At 41.0% G+C, this 20,583-nt stretch overlaps 1 protein-coding gene across 1 annotated transcript in view; it reads right to left on the bottom strand.

Moving 5' to 3' along the window:
• The window catches only part of TSPAN7 (tetraspanin 7), a 111,010-nt gene that overhangs the window by 2,276 nt on the left and 88,151 nt on the right, over positions 1 to 20,583 (bottom strand). The window contains exons 6-7 of the mRNA XM_063450105.1: positions 9,537 to 9,620; positions 301 to 373 (exon numbers count right to left, since the gene is read on the bottom strand). Coding sequence (XP_063306175.1) covers positions 305 to 373; positions 9,537 to 9,620 — 153 coding nt within the window. The 3' untranslated portion in view covers positions 301 to 304. The remainder of the gene's footprint in view (positions 1 to 300; positions 374 to 9,536; positions 9,621 to 20,583) is intronic.

Genomic DNA, 20,583 nt, shown 5'->3' with positions numbered 1-20,583 from the left:
AACATTATGTACTGCTAAATAGTCTAACACCTATACTACATACATTTTCCAATAAGCATGATTTGTTTTTTGTTTAAATGATTTCCAGTCGTACACGCAATCATTTAAGCACAGCCATGTACAAGCCCTTAAGCCAGACCCATTCGAAGAGTCAAATTTTTGGTAGCAGAATTGATTACTTATAAAGCAACACGTTTATCTAAGTGATTTAAAAGAAAATACAATTTGAAGCTTTTTCAATACTGTGGAAGCAAGTGACAGTCTATAAGAACACACATATCCGGAAAGAGATTTATTTACCTTGTTACACCATCTCGTACTGATTTGCAGTGATAAACCGTGAGAGACAGCATGCTAAGAGCATTCCAATTAGCTAAAAATCAAAAGAAATACAAACTGGGTTAGGCTCTTTGCAAAAATATAGAATTAAGAACAGTATCCGATTAAATGAAAGGTAAAATACTGGTAAGAATAGAAGTATTCCGCAGCAACTTTAAATTTCAGACCAAAGTGTTCTCAGGATTTTTAATATAATGTTTATGTATCTCCATTTTTATTCTCTTAAAGGGACGCTCCAGAATCCTAATGTGTGAATCGTGTCCACTCCCACCCCCCCACCTTCCCTATTTTACAAAAAGTGCAGTTTTCAATGGAAATCGTCACTTTTATAAATTAAAGAACCACTATAGTGCCAGGACAACATACTCGTTTTCCTGGCACTATAGGGTCTCTAGGTCCCCCCCCACCCTTAGGGTCCCCTCTCCCGGGAGAGAGGAAGGGGTTCAACACATACCTTTTCTCCACCGCTGGGCTCCCTCGGCGGTGGGGACTTTCCGTCTCCTTTCCCGATCATCGGCTGAATGCACATGCGCGGCACGAGCGCATTCAGCCAGTCTTCTCACTGTGAAAATCACAGTGAGAAGCGCAGAAGCGCCTCTAGCGGCTGTCAATGAGACAGCCACTAGAGGTTGGATTAACCCATAGGTAAACAGCAGTTTCTCTGAAACTGCTATGTTTACAGCAGGCAGGGTTAACCCTAGAGGGACCTGGCACCCAGACCACTTCATTTAGCTAAAGTGGTCTGGGTGCCTATAGTGGTCCTTTAATTCTGTTACACCGACTCTGAATGTCAATTAGACAACTAGTCCTATTACTTCCCGGTGGTTTAGTCAAGTGCAGCTAAACACACTTTAAAACGGTTTATACAAGGTTTTTGTTTCCTTCCTTACTGCATTAACCCAGACATGCCAGTTGGCTTGTTTATTTCTCTACACATAGATCTGTTTTGCAAGCGGTCGTAGTAAATGTCATTTAGTAACAAGTGGATGTGGCATAGCACGGGCTGCCAGGGTAGGAATTTGTGCCATGAATATGTAGCAACCCTCAGGTTAAGCTGTGAATGAATCATTGTCAGAAAGGAAGTGATCGGCAATAGAACAGAATGTGGAATTTTACCTATAAATAACTAACAGCGGTCTATTGAAAGTCTGTTAAACAATTACTGCGAACTACAAAAGGTCATTTTCTTTTCTGTTGGCAGATAATGTGGATATACGGTAGCACATTCAGTCTGTCCCCTGCCTGTCCAGTAATCAATGCGGACAATGCAGGCAAAACATATTTTCTACTGCAGTCAATATTCTCCCTTTGTCTTGGTCAGCTCCCGCAGAGTAATCACAGTGCTTGCGCAGCTGGTAGATACAATATTAGGATAGAAGAGTTGTAGTGGGTGTTGTAAACTACTTTCATGATTTGTTGTTTTTTTTTTCCCTTCTTCGAAGAGCTTTCTTTCACAACGATTCATTACAAGAACATTGGCATAATAAATCTCCAGTGTCAACACTGCATCAAAGCATAGATAGTATGTTGCAAAGATATAAAAGTGTAATACAGTAACAGCACAGGAGTCTGAGCACTAATGTGCCCAAAGTGAGGACCAATTGTAAAAAAGAACAAAAACAAATATACAACTGCTTGGCTGAATCCTGAAGTTGATCATTTAGGGATTTGGATCATTACCGACTAGCATTATCATGGTATAGAATAACTATGGTCTCATGAGCATGGAACTCTTGCCCCTTGGTACAAGGCAGTAAGAGGAGTAAAGAGCTGAATGCAACGTGTTGTGAAACCTGTCTGGTTCTGAATTCTAAGGGACATCTAGCAGAAGGATGTAAAGAAATCAGTCTAGGGGACCCATGTTTTCAAGTGTTTGTTTCCCCCCCCCCTAAAGAAACCCACTGACATTCTTCCATGGATCTAGTTTGCTCGTCTCGTAGGACCCATTGTTCTAAAGTAGGAATCTGTGAGGGCCTCCAGTAGGAGGGGGATTAAGGCGCTGAGCTCATCTAACAAAATCAACCGCAATGTATTTGTTTCTATCTGTGAAAGTTTTGCCAACCTATCTAGGACTGGGATAGAGTGCAGGATTGCTCGCAAGGTCTGTATGACCCAATTCCAGAATGGGCGTATGGAGGGCCAGCTCCACCATATATGTTCAACAATGCCCTCTTCCGTCACGCACCTCCAACACTTATCACTAACAGACGGGGAAAGCGGAATGTAGAAGGGCAGGTGTTCTATACCATCTGGTGACTCTTTTAAAGGAAGATTGCAGCTTAGATGTCATTATTGTAGCTCCAGTCCTCCCGAGAGAGCTGTATATGTAATGCTTGTTGGTATGCTTGTGGTGGAGGTATTGAGTCATGTTGGGATTAGGGAATACATCTTGAATAGGGGCCGGTCTACCTTCTCTGTCTGACATATCTTCTCAAAGGAATTAAGTCTCTTGGTTCCCATTGAGGCCGTACTGGCACTCAAGACGTGCTGCAGCTGGAAGATGCCAAGAGATTCCATCACCATAGGGGTCCTGCCCCTAGAAGGTCCTCCCTGTGCATGCTACGTTAGTGATAAGAGTGGTGGTTGGGATTGCCCGCCCTGCTCCAAGTAACTTGGAATCTTTAGCTGTGTGGCATCATGCAATTTTCTCCCCTGATCTATGCTGCAAAATCACTTGATTATGGTTTATAAATAACCATTTTATAAGAGTCTTCAAATTCTGTTGTCACAAGACTGATGCAATTCCAAAGCCTTCCTTGAATGCATCTAGCATACTAACACATGACAACCTCTATCAGAATCCTTTTATACACAAAATCACCTTCAGCAATACAATAAACCTTGAAGGGAGCATTTTAAGTGACGACTATCCACTGACCATTCTGCTAGAAGTATTGGGTTCTAATCTGCTGCCAGCATTTGGAATGCATGACCATTATCACAATAAAACATAAAACAGAAATAAAGCCTATCACAAATCAAATTCAACATCAATATCATGTTTTAAATTTTTTTTTAAACAATCAGATAAGCACTACCATACAATGTATAATATAGTCTCAGAACAATTACTGCATGGATATTTATCATCAATTATATATATAAATTATATAAAGATAAATGCATCTTACTAGAGGATTGGAAAGCCACGAAGAGCAAAAATTACAAAAGACTTGTATAGTTTTATAAGCAGTTCTTTCCAATTCTAAAAAAAATAAATAAATAAATAAAATGATATTTATAGTTTTTAGATGAGAAAAAAAAAAAATCAAAAAACAAAAACAAAAACCAACAACTTATATTTGCAGCAATGTTACTGCATTAGAACTGGAAAACCTAGATTCAAATCCCAGGCAGACCACGTTACCAATAAGTATTTCTGAGCCAGTCTTCCAAAAACATATCCGCCTACATCAAATCCTCATTGACTGTAGGCTTGTTTGAGCAGGGCCTTCTTTACCTTTAATATCCTCTGTAATGGAGCTCCCTGTACCCCGGCTGGGTATCTCCGCCAATGACTGCTTCCTAGCTAGAACAGGGGACAAACTGCAGCGCTTCTGCCCCCCAGTCACTGTGACTTGACTGGGCTCCTGGAACCTCCCCGTCCTGGAGCAAGCTAGGGGACTTGCTCTATCCACTCCCAGGGAATGGACGAGACACACTCCTGGGAGGTGGATTACTTACAAGGACTTTCCCCGACGAATCCTCCATGCTGAAACCCCTTTCCCCTCCCAGTAACAAGACGACACATGGTTCTGGGAGTACAAAATCCTGTTCTAGTTCCCACTCCCGGTTAGCCAGACAGGACAGGTCCAGCTGTATGTCTGCTACCTTGGTAAGGTCCCAGTTATCTGCCCGCTCAGATCGCATGGATCAGAAGCGGGCACTGTCGGATTCTCCAAACCCCAGACTACTTTCAAAAGCCTCCCACAACAGACCAAGGCCATCGCAGTCTTCTCCCTCAATGCAATTAGGCTCGACCAGAAACGGGTAGAGGTGGGAGGTATGCCACTGCAGGGCCCGGTATGAATCATCCAACCACACATCGGTCTCAACAAGCGTCTCCAGTTCGCTTACCCATTCTTCTTGGGGCTGGTCTCCCAGGAACGGCATCCGTAGCTCTAGCTGGTTGGTGATCGAGAGTTCATCGCTCCAGAAGGGTCGAATTTAGTCAAGGTCTTCCAGAGATCGGTTCGAAGCACCACCCTCCATTCGGTCTCTCTTTCTGCTGGGATAGGGTAATCCAGACTGCGCAGAATATCCTGTAGTCGCCTGGCGTGGATGTGGGATACTGCCTGACAGTACTTGCCTTCCATACTCCTGAAGTAGTGCTGGTTTTCCCACGGCTAAGAAGCCACCCACCGCTGCCACCACTATAACGGTGCTCCCTGTACCCCGACTGGGTACCTCCGCCAAAGGACTGCTTCCTACATAGAACAAGGGAAAAAGCTCAGTGCTTCTGCAACCAGTTGCTGTGGCTTGACTGGGGTCCTGGAACCTCTCTGTCCTGGAGCCGAATAGGGGACTAGCTCTATCTACTCGCAGGGACTGGACGACACTCAGTCCTGGGAGCTCTAGTCCTTACAAGATATTACAAAAATATATCTCTAATGAGACAGAAAGTAGTATTTTTTTTATATACACCCCTTTATACTTGTTAACCCCTTTCTGTCTCAGAGATATTTTTGCCAGAAGCTCAAGGAAGCAAGGTAAAGGGTCAGAGTAGGACCCATCTAGGGGGGTCTGCCTTGATGTTGGCAGGCGGGCATTCCCTCCAGTGCCCATTGGAGTAACTAAATGACCTCCATTTGTTTAAATATACATAAGGATTAAGGAGAGAGCGCAGGTAACCTTTTTTTTCTTTTGTTTTTACTATATGTATTAGCTGATGTGTACTGTAGTCGTTGCTGCCGCCCAGGAGTGATGGGAGTGAGCGCAGGACTTTTCTTTTTGTATTAAGCAAAAATAATAGACTGCAACCATGCTTGTACATATCTGGTGCAACGGATTAAACTTAGTGTTTGGAACTTTCTTCAGGAAATAAGAGTAAAGATACCCTGGTAACTCAGCCGTGAAGAGACTTTATGATGTGTAAATTACTTTAGCAGCAAGACACTGTAGAGCCAGATGGAGATTTACATCTTGCTTACACTATCCTTTGGGTTCCAATCTGTACTGCTAAATCCAGCTGACATTACAAATGATATGGTATCAATGCGTGGCTCCATAGCATAGCACAAACATGTGCACTGCATTTTGATGAAAACTATTTGATAAAAATCCCGTAAAAGCATGAGCTTCAGCACTAAAGCAAATGTAATTAAGGCTCCAGATATTCCTGTTAAATTACCGGTGGCTGAAGAAATGGTTGCTTGTTTACAAAACCATAACAAAACAGAATGAACGAGACATGAGAGCAACAGAGATAACGAGTCAAGTAAAATAATGGGGGCAGCAAAATCATTTCGCAACAGCTCAACCATCCTCTTTATAGTGCCGAATAACAGCAAAAGCACCTGAAAAAAATGCATTATTTACACTTGGAATTCCTTGCTTACAAATTCTGCACGTTAAACAAGTTAGAAAAATAAATATAGCACAAGGAACCCATCACTCTTGGTTGTAATAGTTCAAAATCGGAGGACTCCACTAAAATACATGCAGATCCATACAGAATACTAAAACCAGAATTTAAAACAAAGATGCTCAAGAAACTCAGTCATTAGAAACATTTTGCGTGGAATAAAAGTAACTCACTTTTTTTTTGCGGCTAAAAAGGTTTGTCCTGGGGGGGGGGGGGGGACTGAAACAGAGAATAATTGAATCCGCATATATGTGGCCGATCTAGAATAGAAACTTACTAAAAAACGTATAAAAAGTGGAACTTATAGCTGCAGAGATTCAAAATCACATCATCAATAATCAAACAGCTACAATACTCAAAAAAAAATTAGTGTGGCTCCTGAGAAGAGGACCAAGATGCCGGCTTGAAAAAAGTATGGTTTTTAGTACTTAAAGGGACACTATAGTTACCAGAACAACTACAGCTTAATGCAGTTGTCCTGGTGAGTATAATAGCTCCCCATCAGGCCTTTGCAGAGAAAAGGCAGTGTTTACAGTATCCCTAGGGACACCTCCAAGTGGCCACTCCTTAGATGGCCTCTGGAGGGGCTTCCTGGCTCAGTGCTGCACAGTAGGCAGCCCTGATGTTCAGTGTACCTACGCTCTGCATGGAGACGCTGAATTTTCCTCATAGAGATGAATTGATTCAATACATCTCTATGAGGAGGTCCTGATTGGCCAAAACTGCATTTGGGCCCGCCCCCGTGCCGATTTTAGCCAATCTATTACTTCACTATGGGAAAGCATTGGATTGGCTAAATATCAGCCATTTTTATGATGTCACAAAGGGGGAAGAGCCAGAGCTGGTGGACCCACGCGGCTCTGGAAAGTAGGTGAGTTTTAAACTTTTATAGGGGGGTCAAGCCACCTATATGGTGGGTTAAGCACTATAGGGTCAGGAATACATGTTTGTGTTCCTGACCCTATAGTGATCCTTTAACTCACCAAATACATTTTGTAGATTCTCTATTTGCAGCAATGTTATTTGTTTACTTTGTGCATCTATAGTTTCTAGGATGTTTAGACAATCTAATTTTGCAGTGTTACCTTGTTGTGTCCCACATACACAGCCATGCTAAAATTTAGTAAGGCACACGTCTGCACGGTGGTATTAAAGGATTTCTAACCGTGTCCAATCTTTCAATAAATAAATGTAGCCATTTTTAATAAGGAATCAGTTTTTCTTTTAAGAATACTGATCGCCAAATGGAAGTAAAGAACATTTGCAAAGTAACATTCCCGACAAACAATCTGAATTGTAAGGAAATAAATAGCTCAGAAAGTGTTTTAAACAGTTACGCAGAGCAACCATTAAAACCCTCTTCAGACTGCATATTTCGATGTATTAAAAGACTGATCAATGCCTGCATTGAATGTTACGTAGCAGAACTGATTTCATGGCCCTCATAAGTAAATGAAAAAAAAAATTTGATTGACATACTAAGGTAAACCACAAGCAATAAGGAACTTTATATCACTAGACTAGATGATCCACCACACTCCATATACCGATATGTCACTAGTTTAGAAAACATACAGCTATGGACTATTTGAGTGAAACAAGGAAATGTGCAGGTGGAAGGTTGGCACTATAGACATGAAAGCTATATGTCTATGTGTATTAAAATACCTATATTCTGTATGACTGCTCATTACACTTGGATAATACATATCATTTAAAACTGGACAATTCATGGTTGAACAGAATAACCTTTTGTACAAAAGAAAAGCAAACAATCTCCTTCTGTCCTTAGTGAACACAATAATTGCAGGGCTAAATAATATACAGCGGTACATTTTGTTCCAATGCTGAAAATCTTGTCTTTACCATTTAAATCATCAGAGCATGAAATAACTGAAGAAGAAATCAGGGTATTCTAATCGGTTTACATGGCCCACGTATAATGCACTGATGTAATTATATATTGTAATTCGCATTTCTGGGAATAAATGCTGATTGTATGCTTGGTGGGTAGGAGGTAGAATTGAATATTACACCTGTCTGGTCTTTCAAGTCCCTTTATAATAGAACAATTTGATTGAGATCCATTCTATTCTTGTTGCTGCCCTTAAAAACCTCTTCAGACTGCATATCCTGCTGTATTAAAACACAGATGAATGCATGTACTGAATGATAAACAGCAGCACTGATTTGAAGTTCTGAACGCTAAACTTACAACATCCATTTCTAATTGCTGCCACATTACATTCTACATCGTTGCTTAAATAATGTATGTGAAACATTTGTAAAACTTAAATCTACAAAGAAAAAACTTAAAAATCTACAAATAAACAAAGATTTTAAAAAAGTTAAAAAAAAAAAAAAGGAAGACTGACATACAAAGAATAATCTAAAAAAATAAAAAATGAATCCTAGATTACTTCAGCTCATTGAAGTGGTCTGGGTGCAAACTCCCATCACCCTTAACCCTTTTATAAACTGCAATAATTACCTGCTAGGGTTAACTCCTACTCTAGTGTCTGTCTACCAGAAAAAAACTAGAGGTATTTCTGGATGTTTAGATGACTTTTGGTCGCCTAAACGATGCTGGATGTCCTCACCCTATGCATGAGCACTTGCAGCGTCACTGGAATCCTCATTTGAGAGCATTAAATAAAGCTTTCCTACGGGGAAATCCTAATGCGAGCGCTGCCATTGCTGCACATGAGGTCTCCCCCGCCAGCGGATGTCGGCAATGGAAGAGCGTGGGCGGACCTGAGGCTGGACCCAGGTAAGTGACAGAGGGGGTTATTTAATTAATTAATTCTTTACATGTTTTCAGAGTTATCTTGCTCACTGTGATTAGAAGGGTACCAGTCACATCTCACTGATGAAGCACAAAAGAGTGAAATGACTGAAGTTGCTGTCTCTCATGCAGACGGCACTGGCCTGCCTTTGTGGGTGACATCAGTTTGCTATGCAAAGTTATTGATCCCTGATGCAATGGCCCATGCAAGCCTAAATTTGTATGGGACCTGAGCAGAGGCTCATCTTGTTTTTGTCTGTTCCTAGTGCTTTCCAAAATTCTGGTTTGACTTTTTTTTTTCTTTTTTTAACTCCAGCCAGGCCAGAAATTAATAACCTGCCCTAGAAATCTTAAGAGTTTATGTTTCCCTAGGTAAGATTTTAAAAACCCAGCAAATTAATGCAGACAAGACCTCAGCTATGGACAAGGGCTGGTGAAAAGCTCAGTCATTCCATAGGATTCCATGTTTTCAGACATTTTAACGAGTATAGTCCAGATTTCACAGCATTTGTAATCACTACTGATGTCCAAGTAGAATGTACATACTAGAAGAATTCCTGTCTATATGTTTAACATTAAATAAACCATTGGATTTGGCACTCCATATAATTGTGAGCTGCCATGATGTTCAGTAAGCAAGGTCTATGTCTAAGGATCATGGCAAATGTACTTCACAAACACGAGGCCTAGGTAATCCATCCTTGGATTGTGGAGTACTGCATTGAATGACACTGCCAAGTGGAAGTTTACAATGTCTTCTCATTAAACAAAGAGAAAAAGGTTTGACATATTACCTAAATTAGGCTATAGAGGACACATGAAACATACCTGTGAAAATGCAATTCCAAAAGCCACCCCAGCTATGATTCCCATGTTAGTCTCCATAAAGTCAGTCACCAGCTCATAGCAACCCTAAGGGGAAAACAAAACAAAACAAAATCACACTTTAATTGAGAAAGGAGAAGATAAAGGGATTAAGAAACAGTTGATAAAGACTGCTATTAAAGGGACAGTGTAAATTGTAGATTTCCAAAGACCATGAAATGCAGTTTTTGCTGTGAGCCCCTTAATTTTCACATGAAGCCTATTTTAAGATCCTGAAGGTGTCCCTCAAAAATAAATACTGCAGCAGTCACAAGGCTTGTTAGAGGAATCAGGGATTAGAGAAAACGTGCATGATTCCGAACCGAATTCGGAAGATTCATCATGAACAGCTTGTTCTAGTATCACCTTACAATAATATCAAACGGTTTATGACGTTGATAAAGATAGATTATGTATACTCAACACAAAAACACAACAGTAAAACAAACCACATGGACACACTCAGGATATCACTGGAGATTAAAATGATACCTAAATTCTATGAAAACATTGATTTGAAAAGGTTTCTATAGTATCCAAACGGAGGAAAAAAGTGCAATATTCTAAAGTAAGTCCCTTTCTAGCACACGTGAGGTTATTTGCTGGGACAAATATATTGGTGTGCGCATATGTGTGATAGGTACCTCATTTCAGGGCCCTGTTTAACTTTGCACTGCAGAGAGTCCCAGGAGGAAGCATTTCCCCAAGTAAGTGGATTCATCTCATAAAAGCAGGCATTAGGCTGCTAGAGTAGACCTGCCAAGAATGGGGTACACGGACGTTGTGGCAAGCTTACGTAATGTATCATATACTGTAACTAAACCCCATATTTTTTTCTTAGGCGAGGTAAATACTATTACATTATGTGATCCTTTAAATTCCTGTTTAGTGAATGAGTAAGAGTGCTGGATCTTGTATGTTGAATGAATTGGCTCAAGCAGCACCCTTATAAGTATGCATGTTCTTGTGAGTGCAGCCTCTTGGTTCTTTGTTTATTATATATAGACTATTGGTCCTGAGGAAAGTCCCCAAGTGGGACTGAAACGTTCAGTCTTCATGTAACTTGTAGTCCCACAAAGTATAGTGGCATTTATCTGGATATGGATAGATAAAAGGAATTCAGTTGTGTTCATAAGTCCATGAGTGCAGTCTATTATTGCAATTTTTGTATATATAAGCCACGGTTTGGCACCTGGCATATTGGTCAATTTGTAAGCGAGAGTGAAAGAATGTTTTTGTGTGTATGTACACACACACACACACACACACACATATCCAAGAGGGCTGCACTCACCTGAACATGCATACATCATGGGGTGCCGCTGGGGCCAATATATACAACATACAAAATACATAATACAGCACACTCGCTTTGTTGTTTAGTTAATAAGCGAGTGCGCTGGTTATGTATTTTGTATGTTGTGTGTATGTATATATATTCAGTCTTCATGTAACTTCATGTATATACACACACACACATATAATGCTACCAGTTTTACAGTGCAATCCCAATACTACTAATGATTGAGCAGATATTATAGGAAGTCGGGTTTTAATAATGCTGGTTTCTATAGCAACCTTATGACCTGCATGCAGTTGCTCCTTGTTATGTCTTTGCATCAGTTACATTGATGTCACTAAGTGCTCAAAACCAAAGCATACAATAAATAAATACTCTTTCTTCGTGTCAAACAAGAAGATATTTTGAAGTACTATGCTGTAACAAAATATCTTCTATCTAGGTCAATAGACAATTACCAGATATTATTCAGATCCCGCAAAATGTGAATTTTGCTGAATTTTACGTGAGAATGAGTAGCTGTACCGCGTCTATTAATCCTATACTCGCAACACAGCTGTGCAAGCAGTAAGTCTCTTGCAGGAATCAATGTATCTGAAATGCCTGCAGCACATCCGATAGCAGGGACAGTAAAAATAAACTTTTTTTATACCATTCCAGATGTGCAGATGGAGTATGATTACACACAGTATAAAATCTATATATATATATATATATATATATATATATATATATATATATATATATATATGTATGTGTGTGTGTGTTCCAGAGGTTTTCGTGTTCTGTACTGGATGATGGATTAATCTCGCGTTCTGTCCTGCATGATGGATGATTAATCTCTGTAATGCACAGTTTGTCTATCAGCGGGCAATGCACCTGGAGCTCTCCCAGCCAGCTTGAGACTAGTGGGAGTTGTATTCCTGGCCAACAGCTGACATTTGCAGCAATCACTATTTAAATTCTAACCCCTCCCTAGCCACATGTTACGCTAATTATTAACATACGGCTAATAATCACAAATACTGCCATGATTAAGATAATTCCATAGGTTGCTCACAATATGTTCTGAACATGTTGAGTGATAATGGTGGAATGTTTTTCTGTATTAGAGCTATAACATGCCTCGTGCCGGTATCCTCTGGATGACCTACTGTTCAATGTCTTAATACATAGTGGCTGTATTTTATGGGTGCTTAAGCAGAAAATCCTGTTCTCTCTCACACTGTTTGTGATTTGTCTCTTTCTGCATTTGGGTTTCTCACGTAGCAGTGGCTGGGGATGTTGTGATAATCCTTCTTAAAGTTCCCAGTTTACAATTTTTTTGCATTTTAAAAAAAAAATTCAGTCTACAAATATTCTCTCTATGTTAACCCTTCCTAGATCAGAAATAGTATAATTTATATGTGCCAAACAGTGGCAATACATTTATACAAATATAACAATGCAATTATTCACTCACTTGTGTTGAGTAAGGGAATACATTTTTTTTTTTCAAATATGTATATCACTTCAACTTTGTTAACATCCCCCCCCCCCAATAATTTGTTTTCTCATGACTAGTAAAACGTGACACTATTTCCAGTTCTATTTTTCCAAGCTCTGTATGTAAAATAAGGAATTGTTAAAGGGACACTATAGTCACCGAAACAACTTTAACTTAATGAAGGATTTTTTTGTGTGTATAGATCATGTCTCTGTAGTCTTACTGCGCAATTCTCTGCCATTTAGGAAATAAATAACTTTGATTATGCAGCCCTAGTCACACCTCCCTGCATGTGACTTCTTAAACACTTCCTGTAAAGAGTCATCTCATGTTTACACTTCCTGTTTTTCAAATTCTGTTAAATGTAGAATTTCTTATCTCCTGTCCCTATTAATAGCTGCTGGACCCTTTAGGAGCCTAGTGCATGTAATAAAAGTTCAATTTACAGAGCAGGAGATTTAAAATAAAAGTTACATCTGATTGAAAATGAAACCATATTGTTTTCATGCAGGCTGTGTCAGTCACAGCCAGGGAGGTGTGGCTAGGGCAGCATTAACAGAAACAAAATTGATGTATCTCCTAAATGGCAGAGAATTGAGCAGTGAAACTTCAGAGGCATGCTCTATACACAAAACCTGCTGCATTAACCCCTTCAGGACGGAGTCAATAGTACACGTTCTGATCAAAACAAAACGTAAACAAAAACTGGAATTTGCGCTATATGTCTGTTCACCCGTAGTTCCCCTCTTTCATATTATATGCACCCACACTTATTATATATCATTTATATCAAATATTTATATATGAAACATAATTTATTATGAATAAAATTAAAAAAACTGTGAATTTTTTTTTTTTTTTAATTTGTAGTTCCGCCTCACATTTTAGCTGTACATGTCATAATACTGTTAGGTTTTACTGCAACAAAAAGCACATATTTGTAATCAGCGATGTCTCACGAGTACAACAGTACCCCCTATTAACAGGTTTTATGGTGTTTTGGAAAGTTACAGGGTCAAATATAGAACGTTCCATTTTCAAATTGAAATTTGCCAGATTAGTAATGTTACCTTTGAGACAGTGTGGTAGCCCAGGAATGAGAATTACTCCCATAATGGCATACCATTTGAAAAAGTAGACAACCCAAGGTATTGCAAGTGGGGTATGTTTAGTCTTTTTTTAGTAGCCACTTAGTCACAAACACTGGCCAAAGTTAGCGTTCATATTTGTTTTTGTGTGAAAAAAGCAAAAAACGAATATTTGGCCAGTGTTTGTGACTAAGTGGCTACTAAAAATGACTGGGCATACCCCATTTGCAATACCTTGGGTTGTCTACTTTTGCAAATGGTATGCCATCATGGGGGTAATTCTTATTCCTGGGCTACCATACGATCTCAAAGGCAACATAACTAATCTGGCAAATTTCAATGTCAAAAAAATGAAATGCAAGCCTTATATGTGACTCTCTAACTTTCCAAAACACCATAAAACCTGTACATGGGGGGGGGGGGGGTACTGTTATTCTCGGGAGACTTCACTAAACAAAAATATTAGTGTTTTAAAACAGTAAAACATATTACAACAATAATATAGTCCATAAAAGTGCCATTTGTTTGAAAACAATGCAAAAAACTTAACTTTTACTTAAAATATCATTGTTTTAATAAAATTTACCAGTTTTAAACACTAATATTTGAGTTCAGCGAAGTCTCCCGAGTAAAACAGTACCCCCTATGTACAGGTTTTATGGTGTCTTGGAGAGTTACAGGGTCAAATATAGTGCTTGCGAATTAAATTCGCTGCACTTTCTCCCTGTGTTGTCAGGCATGTCAATCAAATTTTAATTAATCAAATGACATAATTATGTTAAAAAATGACTTAAATATATACGTAGAATTTTAATATATATGCATTTATAGGTATTTAAATTCTACGTGCAGAGACTGAGCGGTTGTGCTGAACCTCAGCTCCCGCTCTACTCGACACTTTCTGGGGGTAATTCCCCGAAAAACCAGCACAATCGCCCACTGGAGGACAGCTATAATGACGGGGACACCCGGGGGAATCACCCGACACCAAAACCAAGCCTGTAACCCCCCGGGGACCCGTCCACATACCCTGAGGCCTATTGGAGGGCGAGCAGCGGGGAGACGGCCGCTCCCTGCGCTGACTGGCCCGGTCACGGACCCCTCGGGGTTGCCATCTACCCCCCCCCCCCTGGACCGAAGGGGGTTATCTCGGTCCACAACAGGCATCAGGAGTGGCAGTCACAGGCAGAGCACAGAGCCAGCTACAACACAGCACAATGGCAGCCAAGCACATGGTGCACCCAAAATGGCGGCGACCTGCACACCAAGTGAGCCATACTGCATGCCCGAAATGGAATCCCACAGTGAGGACATGCGACGCATAGAAGCCGCTTTCGCCCGGTTCTGGCATGCCTTGAATGAACAGCTGCAAGTACCTCAGGCAGCGCAGCACACCCTGCCGGATCCAAGCGAGCTGCAATACCCCCACGGGGAAAAGAGTAAGGTACCACAGCGCAGGCGGGTGGGATGCGGGAAAGGAGATGGGAGCGGAGGAAAGGGGCGCCCTGTGTCGTACAGAGCCACAGCCCCCAAGCTACCAACCCGACAACCGCCGCGCAGGATGAGAATCCACCGCTGCTTGCGGCGACGTCGCAGCAAGAACACAGGCTATCCATTGCCACAAAGAAACCCGGCCCAGAGACAGAGAGCCCGAGCTGACGGATTCACTATGCTGCCCATGCGTACCCACCAAACTGATCGCCCACCCGGGGTGAAGGCCCCCAGGGGTATTGCCCCCCAACAACAGCCGCACACACAGACACTCCCGCCGCAGCCACAGCAAGCACACACATACGCCAGTCAAGGGAAGGGCATGGCACTACAGGGCACCCAAGCCTGCGGATTAACAACAATTACCCACACATGGGCCAGAGGTTGGAGGAGAAACCAACACGGCTTCACCTTGGCTGCTGCTCACAGGGACATCCCCACGCTTGCCCTACCGCTGAGGGGCATCGGCTGACCGGGTACCCATCCCCGCAAAGGGGTGGCTGAGCAATTGCTGTACCTGCAAAGAGTCCCTTAAGTTCACGCAGTTGCCATATATTACCTCCCACTCTATAATGGACTTACCTAAACAACTATCATCACTGCCGTTAACAGGGATCGGCTGATCCTGATGCTGGGCTTACCGCTAGATTCCAGGGCTACCTGCCAGGGACATAACGCTGAGGGTCCATTGCCAGCACCCACGGCTGGATTACCACATTGCTCGCCGCAACCGTAACATTGATGTGCCAGCCTGGTTGCTCTGATGTGCTGACTAAAGCTCCTGCATGTATGGTTAAATAACTAGAATGTCTCTATATTAGAATGCCTTGCTTTTGTCTAAGTTTAAAAAAAAAACTCCTAGCCCACGACGGACACACTACTATAACACTAACATGAAGGCAGACTTAACCCTATGTTGATAGCTTGCTATTGCATAATAGACTACATAAGAGCAGCGCTACCTGTATGCACATCACACATAAGCCAACTACTGAAATCGTACTGCCACTCTACACCTATGCAGGTATAGCTAATCTAGTACTGTTAAAAGTTGACTGTTATATCTTATTTTGTTTTACTTTAATCTACCGATATCACTTTCTAGCCAGACTTGTTATCATTACATAAAATATACAATCTCTTAAGCCACGGTCTACCCTTATAGTATAAACAACATACAATCTGTGTTAAGCTTCACCACACTGTTTAATCATACATGCTGGTTTAACCCTTCACATGTTTCCTATCCTAAATATAAAAACTGTGCAATGTCTTTCAATGCCATACCTATGTTACTATATGTTTCCATACCTGCTTGCACTAGCTATCGTGGCAGTGCAAACATGATTGTTCCCGCTATGCACAAATAAAATAAAGAATTTAAAAAAAAAAAAAAGGAATAAAAGCGACTGCCGAGCAAAGCGGTCGCATGGAAGGAGAGCTCTGCGGCAAAAACGAGGAAAATCGGAAAAATATCCAGACTGCAAACCCCCAAACTACAAAAACAACATTACATACCCCCCTGCATACCATGGGGCGAAAAACGCGAAAAATTCCCAAGGAAAAACCCACTCCAGGACTCACAATTGGGGATATGTGGAGACAGGCCCGCGAGGCAAATGAGACCACTATGGCGACGCTTCACGGCGGCTGCTCCCATTTTTCTGATGATCTATCCGGGGAGGAATATCTGCCAGCCCCCACACGGAACAAGCCGACACAGCCGACTAACAGCGACCCAGACACCGCCCCAGTAACTATAGCGGTCCTCACGAGGCTACTGGCAGGCCACCACAAAGATTTACGTGACAATATCACGACCTTAAGGGGTGACCTGAAGGGTCTGACAACCCGCCTAAATGCACTTGAATGCACAACCGGCACCAACACGCAGGACCTTGGGGAACTTAAACAGGCTGTCCGAGATCTCCAACGGCAGCAAAAATTACACGAACATAGGATGGCGGAACAGGAGGACGCCGGAAGGCGTGATAATTTGAAAATCAGGGGGATCTCTGAATCGATAACCGACTCGGACTTACCACAGGCGGTCCAGCGTTTACTTGCCACTATTCTACCACCCGCAAAGGCTACCAAGATGGCCCTCACCAGCATTTTTAGAATCCCAAAACCACCTAAAGCGCCAACCGAAGCCACGCGAGACGTTATACTCACATTCCAGGCCAGGAAGGACAAGATGGCGGTCCAAGCCGCCCTGCGGGGCAAGACACCACACCGATTTGAAGGGATGGTGGTGAGCTTCTTTGCCGACCTCTCGAGAGACACCCTGGCCTGGCGGCGTTCCCTCCAGCCACTCACTACACTTCTCCGCCAACAGGACCTTAAATACAGATGGCAGCCCACACACCTACTCACTGTGCAACTAGGACCAGATTCCCACAGGATCCGGGAATTGGACGACGCAGCCCCGCTCCTGCAAGCGCTAGGTCTACCGCCAGACTCCCTCAATCCGGCAGACCCTGAGAGGGTACCTCAACAACAACTCTCATGGGACCCGGAGAGATCCATCCCATTCGTACCAGCGGGTGGCATGCCTGACCCGTATGTAGCGATCACCACCTGAAGGAATACACGGTGCCGTACGGAAAAGAAATACCAAACTGACACCCAGCTTGCCTCGGCGACACCACCAACTGCTGAGGGACTTTGCTAAAGAGACTCTAGCTTTAAGGACTCTAATAGTCACTCCGAGGGGGCCTCAAATCCGACTCCAAACCACCACCTTCATAAACATACCCCAACTGACACATGCACCTACCATGGCCTTCATCCCCCCAACACTAACACTAGGACACGAGACCCCCCTCCCGCCTTACCCACCGAAGATGCACAGCAGTGCTTCCCCTCCAATTAAACCGCCTTTCCAGCGTTACCTAATACCCACACTAGCAGTATTAGAGAAATCCACTTTCCCACAAGGTATGATGTCTCCATACAGGCCCTGCTACTATTAAGCTTGACTATACCAACCTATTCCCTTAAATATTCAGGGATCTCTTAATCAGATGTTTTCCCGCATTAACATGACATTTCTGTCATCTAGTATTATACGAAAGTGACACACAGTGCTACTAGTTTAACATAATGCACGCTACCCTAGACTCATGCTCGGTTGAGCTAAAAAGTACCCATGACCAAGCAGCGTAAGCAATGCCGACCTACTCAACAGCGTGTTCTTTGCTTTTTGTTTTTTAACTATGATACCGAAGGTTTGTCATCCTATGGTTTTTTTTATGTTCCACCTAACCACACACTATGCCTTGCTACTGTAATGCTAACTCATATAACAAATGTTTAATGATACAAGATTGTTGACCTAACCATGCCACACTGCATTAGACAGACTAATTCAGCTTGCACGGTGCATACATGTCGTATAGCATACTTATTTTACTATAATTCTCGTGTGAGAAGCAGTTTACATTTTTTTTTCACCTTTACTTTGTTAATTTCACGTAAAAGATCAACCTAGCCTGTATTAAATTGCCCACATATATAAAACTGAGGCAGTCTCTCCTAGGAGTCAACTCCAAACATTGCTGATACCTTTCTTTTGTTTTAACCATGTAATAACGCTCCTTTTAACTTTGCTCTTTTGTACTTTGTGACGCAAATGCCATTACGAATAACATACTCCTGTAACATAAGCGTACTATAACAACAGTTTAGCTTTCCATGTAATGTTAAATTTGACTAAATATTCTCCATGTATACAATCTATAGACTTCTAATGTTGAACCTGTTATACCTGTTAAAAAATGTGCCACTACCTAATATGTATACTCAAGCATATATGTACGCTGTTGTGGCGTCCTGACAACGATACTGTACTCACCTGCACGAAAAATTAAAAATAAAGAATTAAAAAAAAAAAAAAAAATAAATAAATTCTACGTGCATACTAATGTAATCTTTTATGTAATTATATGTATTTATCTCTATATATATTTGCGGTTATTTGCATTTTATATATAGATAGATATATATAGAATGTCATTCTAAGTGTATTATGTTACCAATATATATATATTAATAGCAAAATACAGTTAGAATGAAATTACATATGCATATATAATTTATTTTAAATTTTGTTTCAATATTTTATTTATTTATTTTATTATTTTATTTATTTATTATTGTAATTAGACGTATTTATATATATGTGTATATATCTATTATATATATAATATATATACACACATATTATATATATATGTAACGTCATTCTAAGTGTATTTTAATATTAATATATATACTTATATTAGTATTAAAATACACTTGGATGACGTTACATATATATAATATGTATATATATTATATATATAATATATATACATATTATATATATATATATATATATATATATATATATATATATATATATAAATACTTTTAATTTAATTTTACACATGTTTAATAATTTTTTTTTACTCTTCCTACCAGCAGGGGGACTGTCTAATATTTTAGACAGTCCCCCTGCTGGCAGATCCATAGCCAGCTATAGGGGGCCATGTGATCGCTCTTTGAGAGCGATCACATGGCCCCCGGGGGCCTCATTTGCCGGAGGGGGGCTGCCTGGGCTGTCAGGCAGCCCCCCAGAAGAGGATCGCGGCGGAGGTAAGTAGCTGCGATCTTCTGGGGGCTTAAGCCGTTACGGCGTTCTATGCCGCCGCAACGGCTTTAAAGCCCATTAAAGCCGCGACGGCATAGAACGCCGTAACGGCGTTAAGGGGTTAAGCTAAAGTTGTTTTGGTGACTATAGCGTCCCTTTCATAAAAATAATATGACTGTAGTTGGACAGAATGATCAGCTGTGCTTTACAATGAGTTTTAGTTTCTTCAAACTAGTCTCTCTCAGCAGCAAACACGCTCATTGCGAGGAATTGGAGTTCAAACACAATAGCCACAAATACAGAAATAGAATCACAAATATGTCTAAACCTCTCATATGATAATTATTTTTGTTACCCACTGCAGAGCTTTCATGTCTAAGCATTCATGTATTCCATTTACAAGACTGGAATTGTATATAACAAATGTAAGCTACAAGATTTACTGTACTTCATTTTGTGTTGTACATTTTTATGTGTAAAACTTTATAAATGACTATTTGCGGGGAAAATTAATGCTGATCCTTCAATATCATGTTTGCAAAAATAATTTACATTTCATTGGCTTTCCACGTGATACGGGAGATTTATCAAAATGTGTTGCTTCCACAAGCCTGATGCAAAGTAGTAAAATTGGGCAATCACTATGGAAACCAAAGTAATCAGGAGATGCACTCCACTGGTGATTGCTCAACCTTTAGAACAGGGCATCACTGTTCTGATCACAACACAATGATAAATGCTCCTCTTGTGCTGCCCTTTGCTACTCTTTCAGTCTCTCAGAAGTTGCATTAAAGCAGGACTGCCTAACAGCAAGCTCACGAACAAGGTGAAGTCCAGCTCTTACATTAACAATTGGTCAATTTTTTTTGTCATCATCATTTCGGCCTATCTCTGCTAACTAGTGGTAAAGAATCTCAGTGTTTGAAGGCTATCATATCAGTCATTTGGTTTGGTCCAACAGAGTACTCTGCCAACAATCTGTCAAATGTTGATATCCAAAGAACAAAGTATTG

Source organism: Pelobates fuscus, chromosome 1 (assembly GCF_036172605.1).
Source record: "Pelobates fuscus isolate aPelFus1 chromosome 1, aPelFus1.pri, whole genome shotgun sequence".
Taxonomy (NCBI): Eukaryota; Metazoa; Chordata; class Amphibia; order Anura; family Pelobatidae; genus Pelobates; species Pelobates fuscus.
Note: the sequence above shows the minus strand (reverse complement) of the source record. Positions and strands in the feature narration are given on the sequence as shown.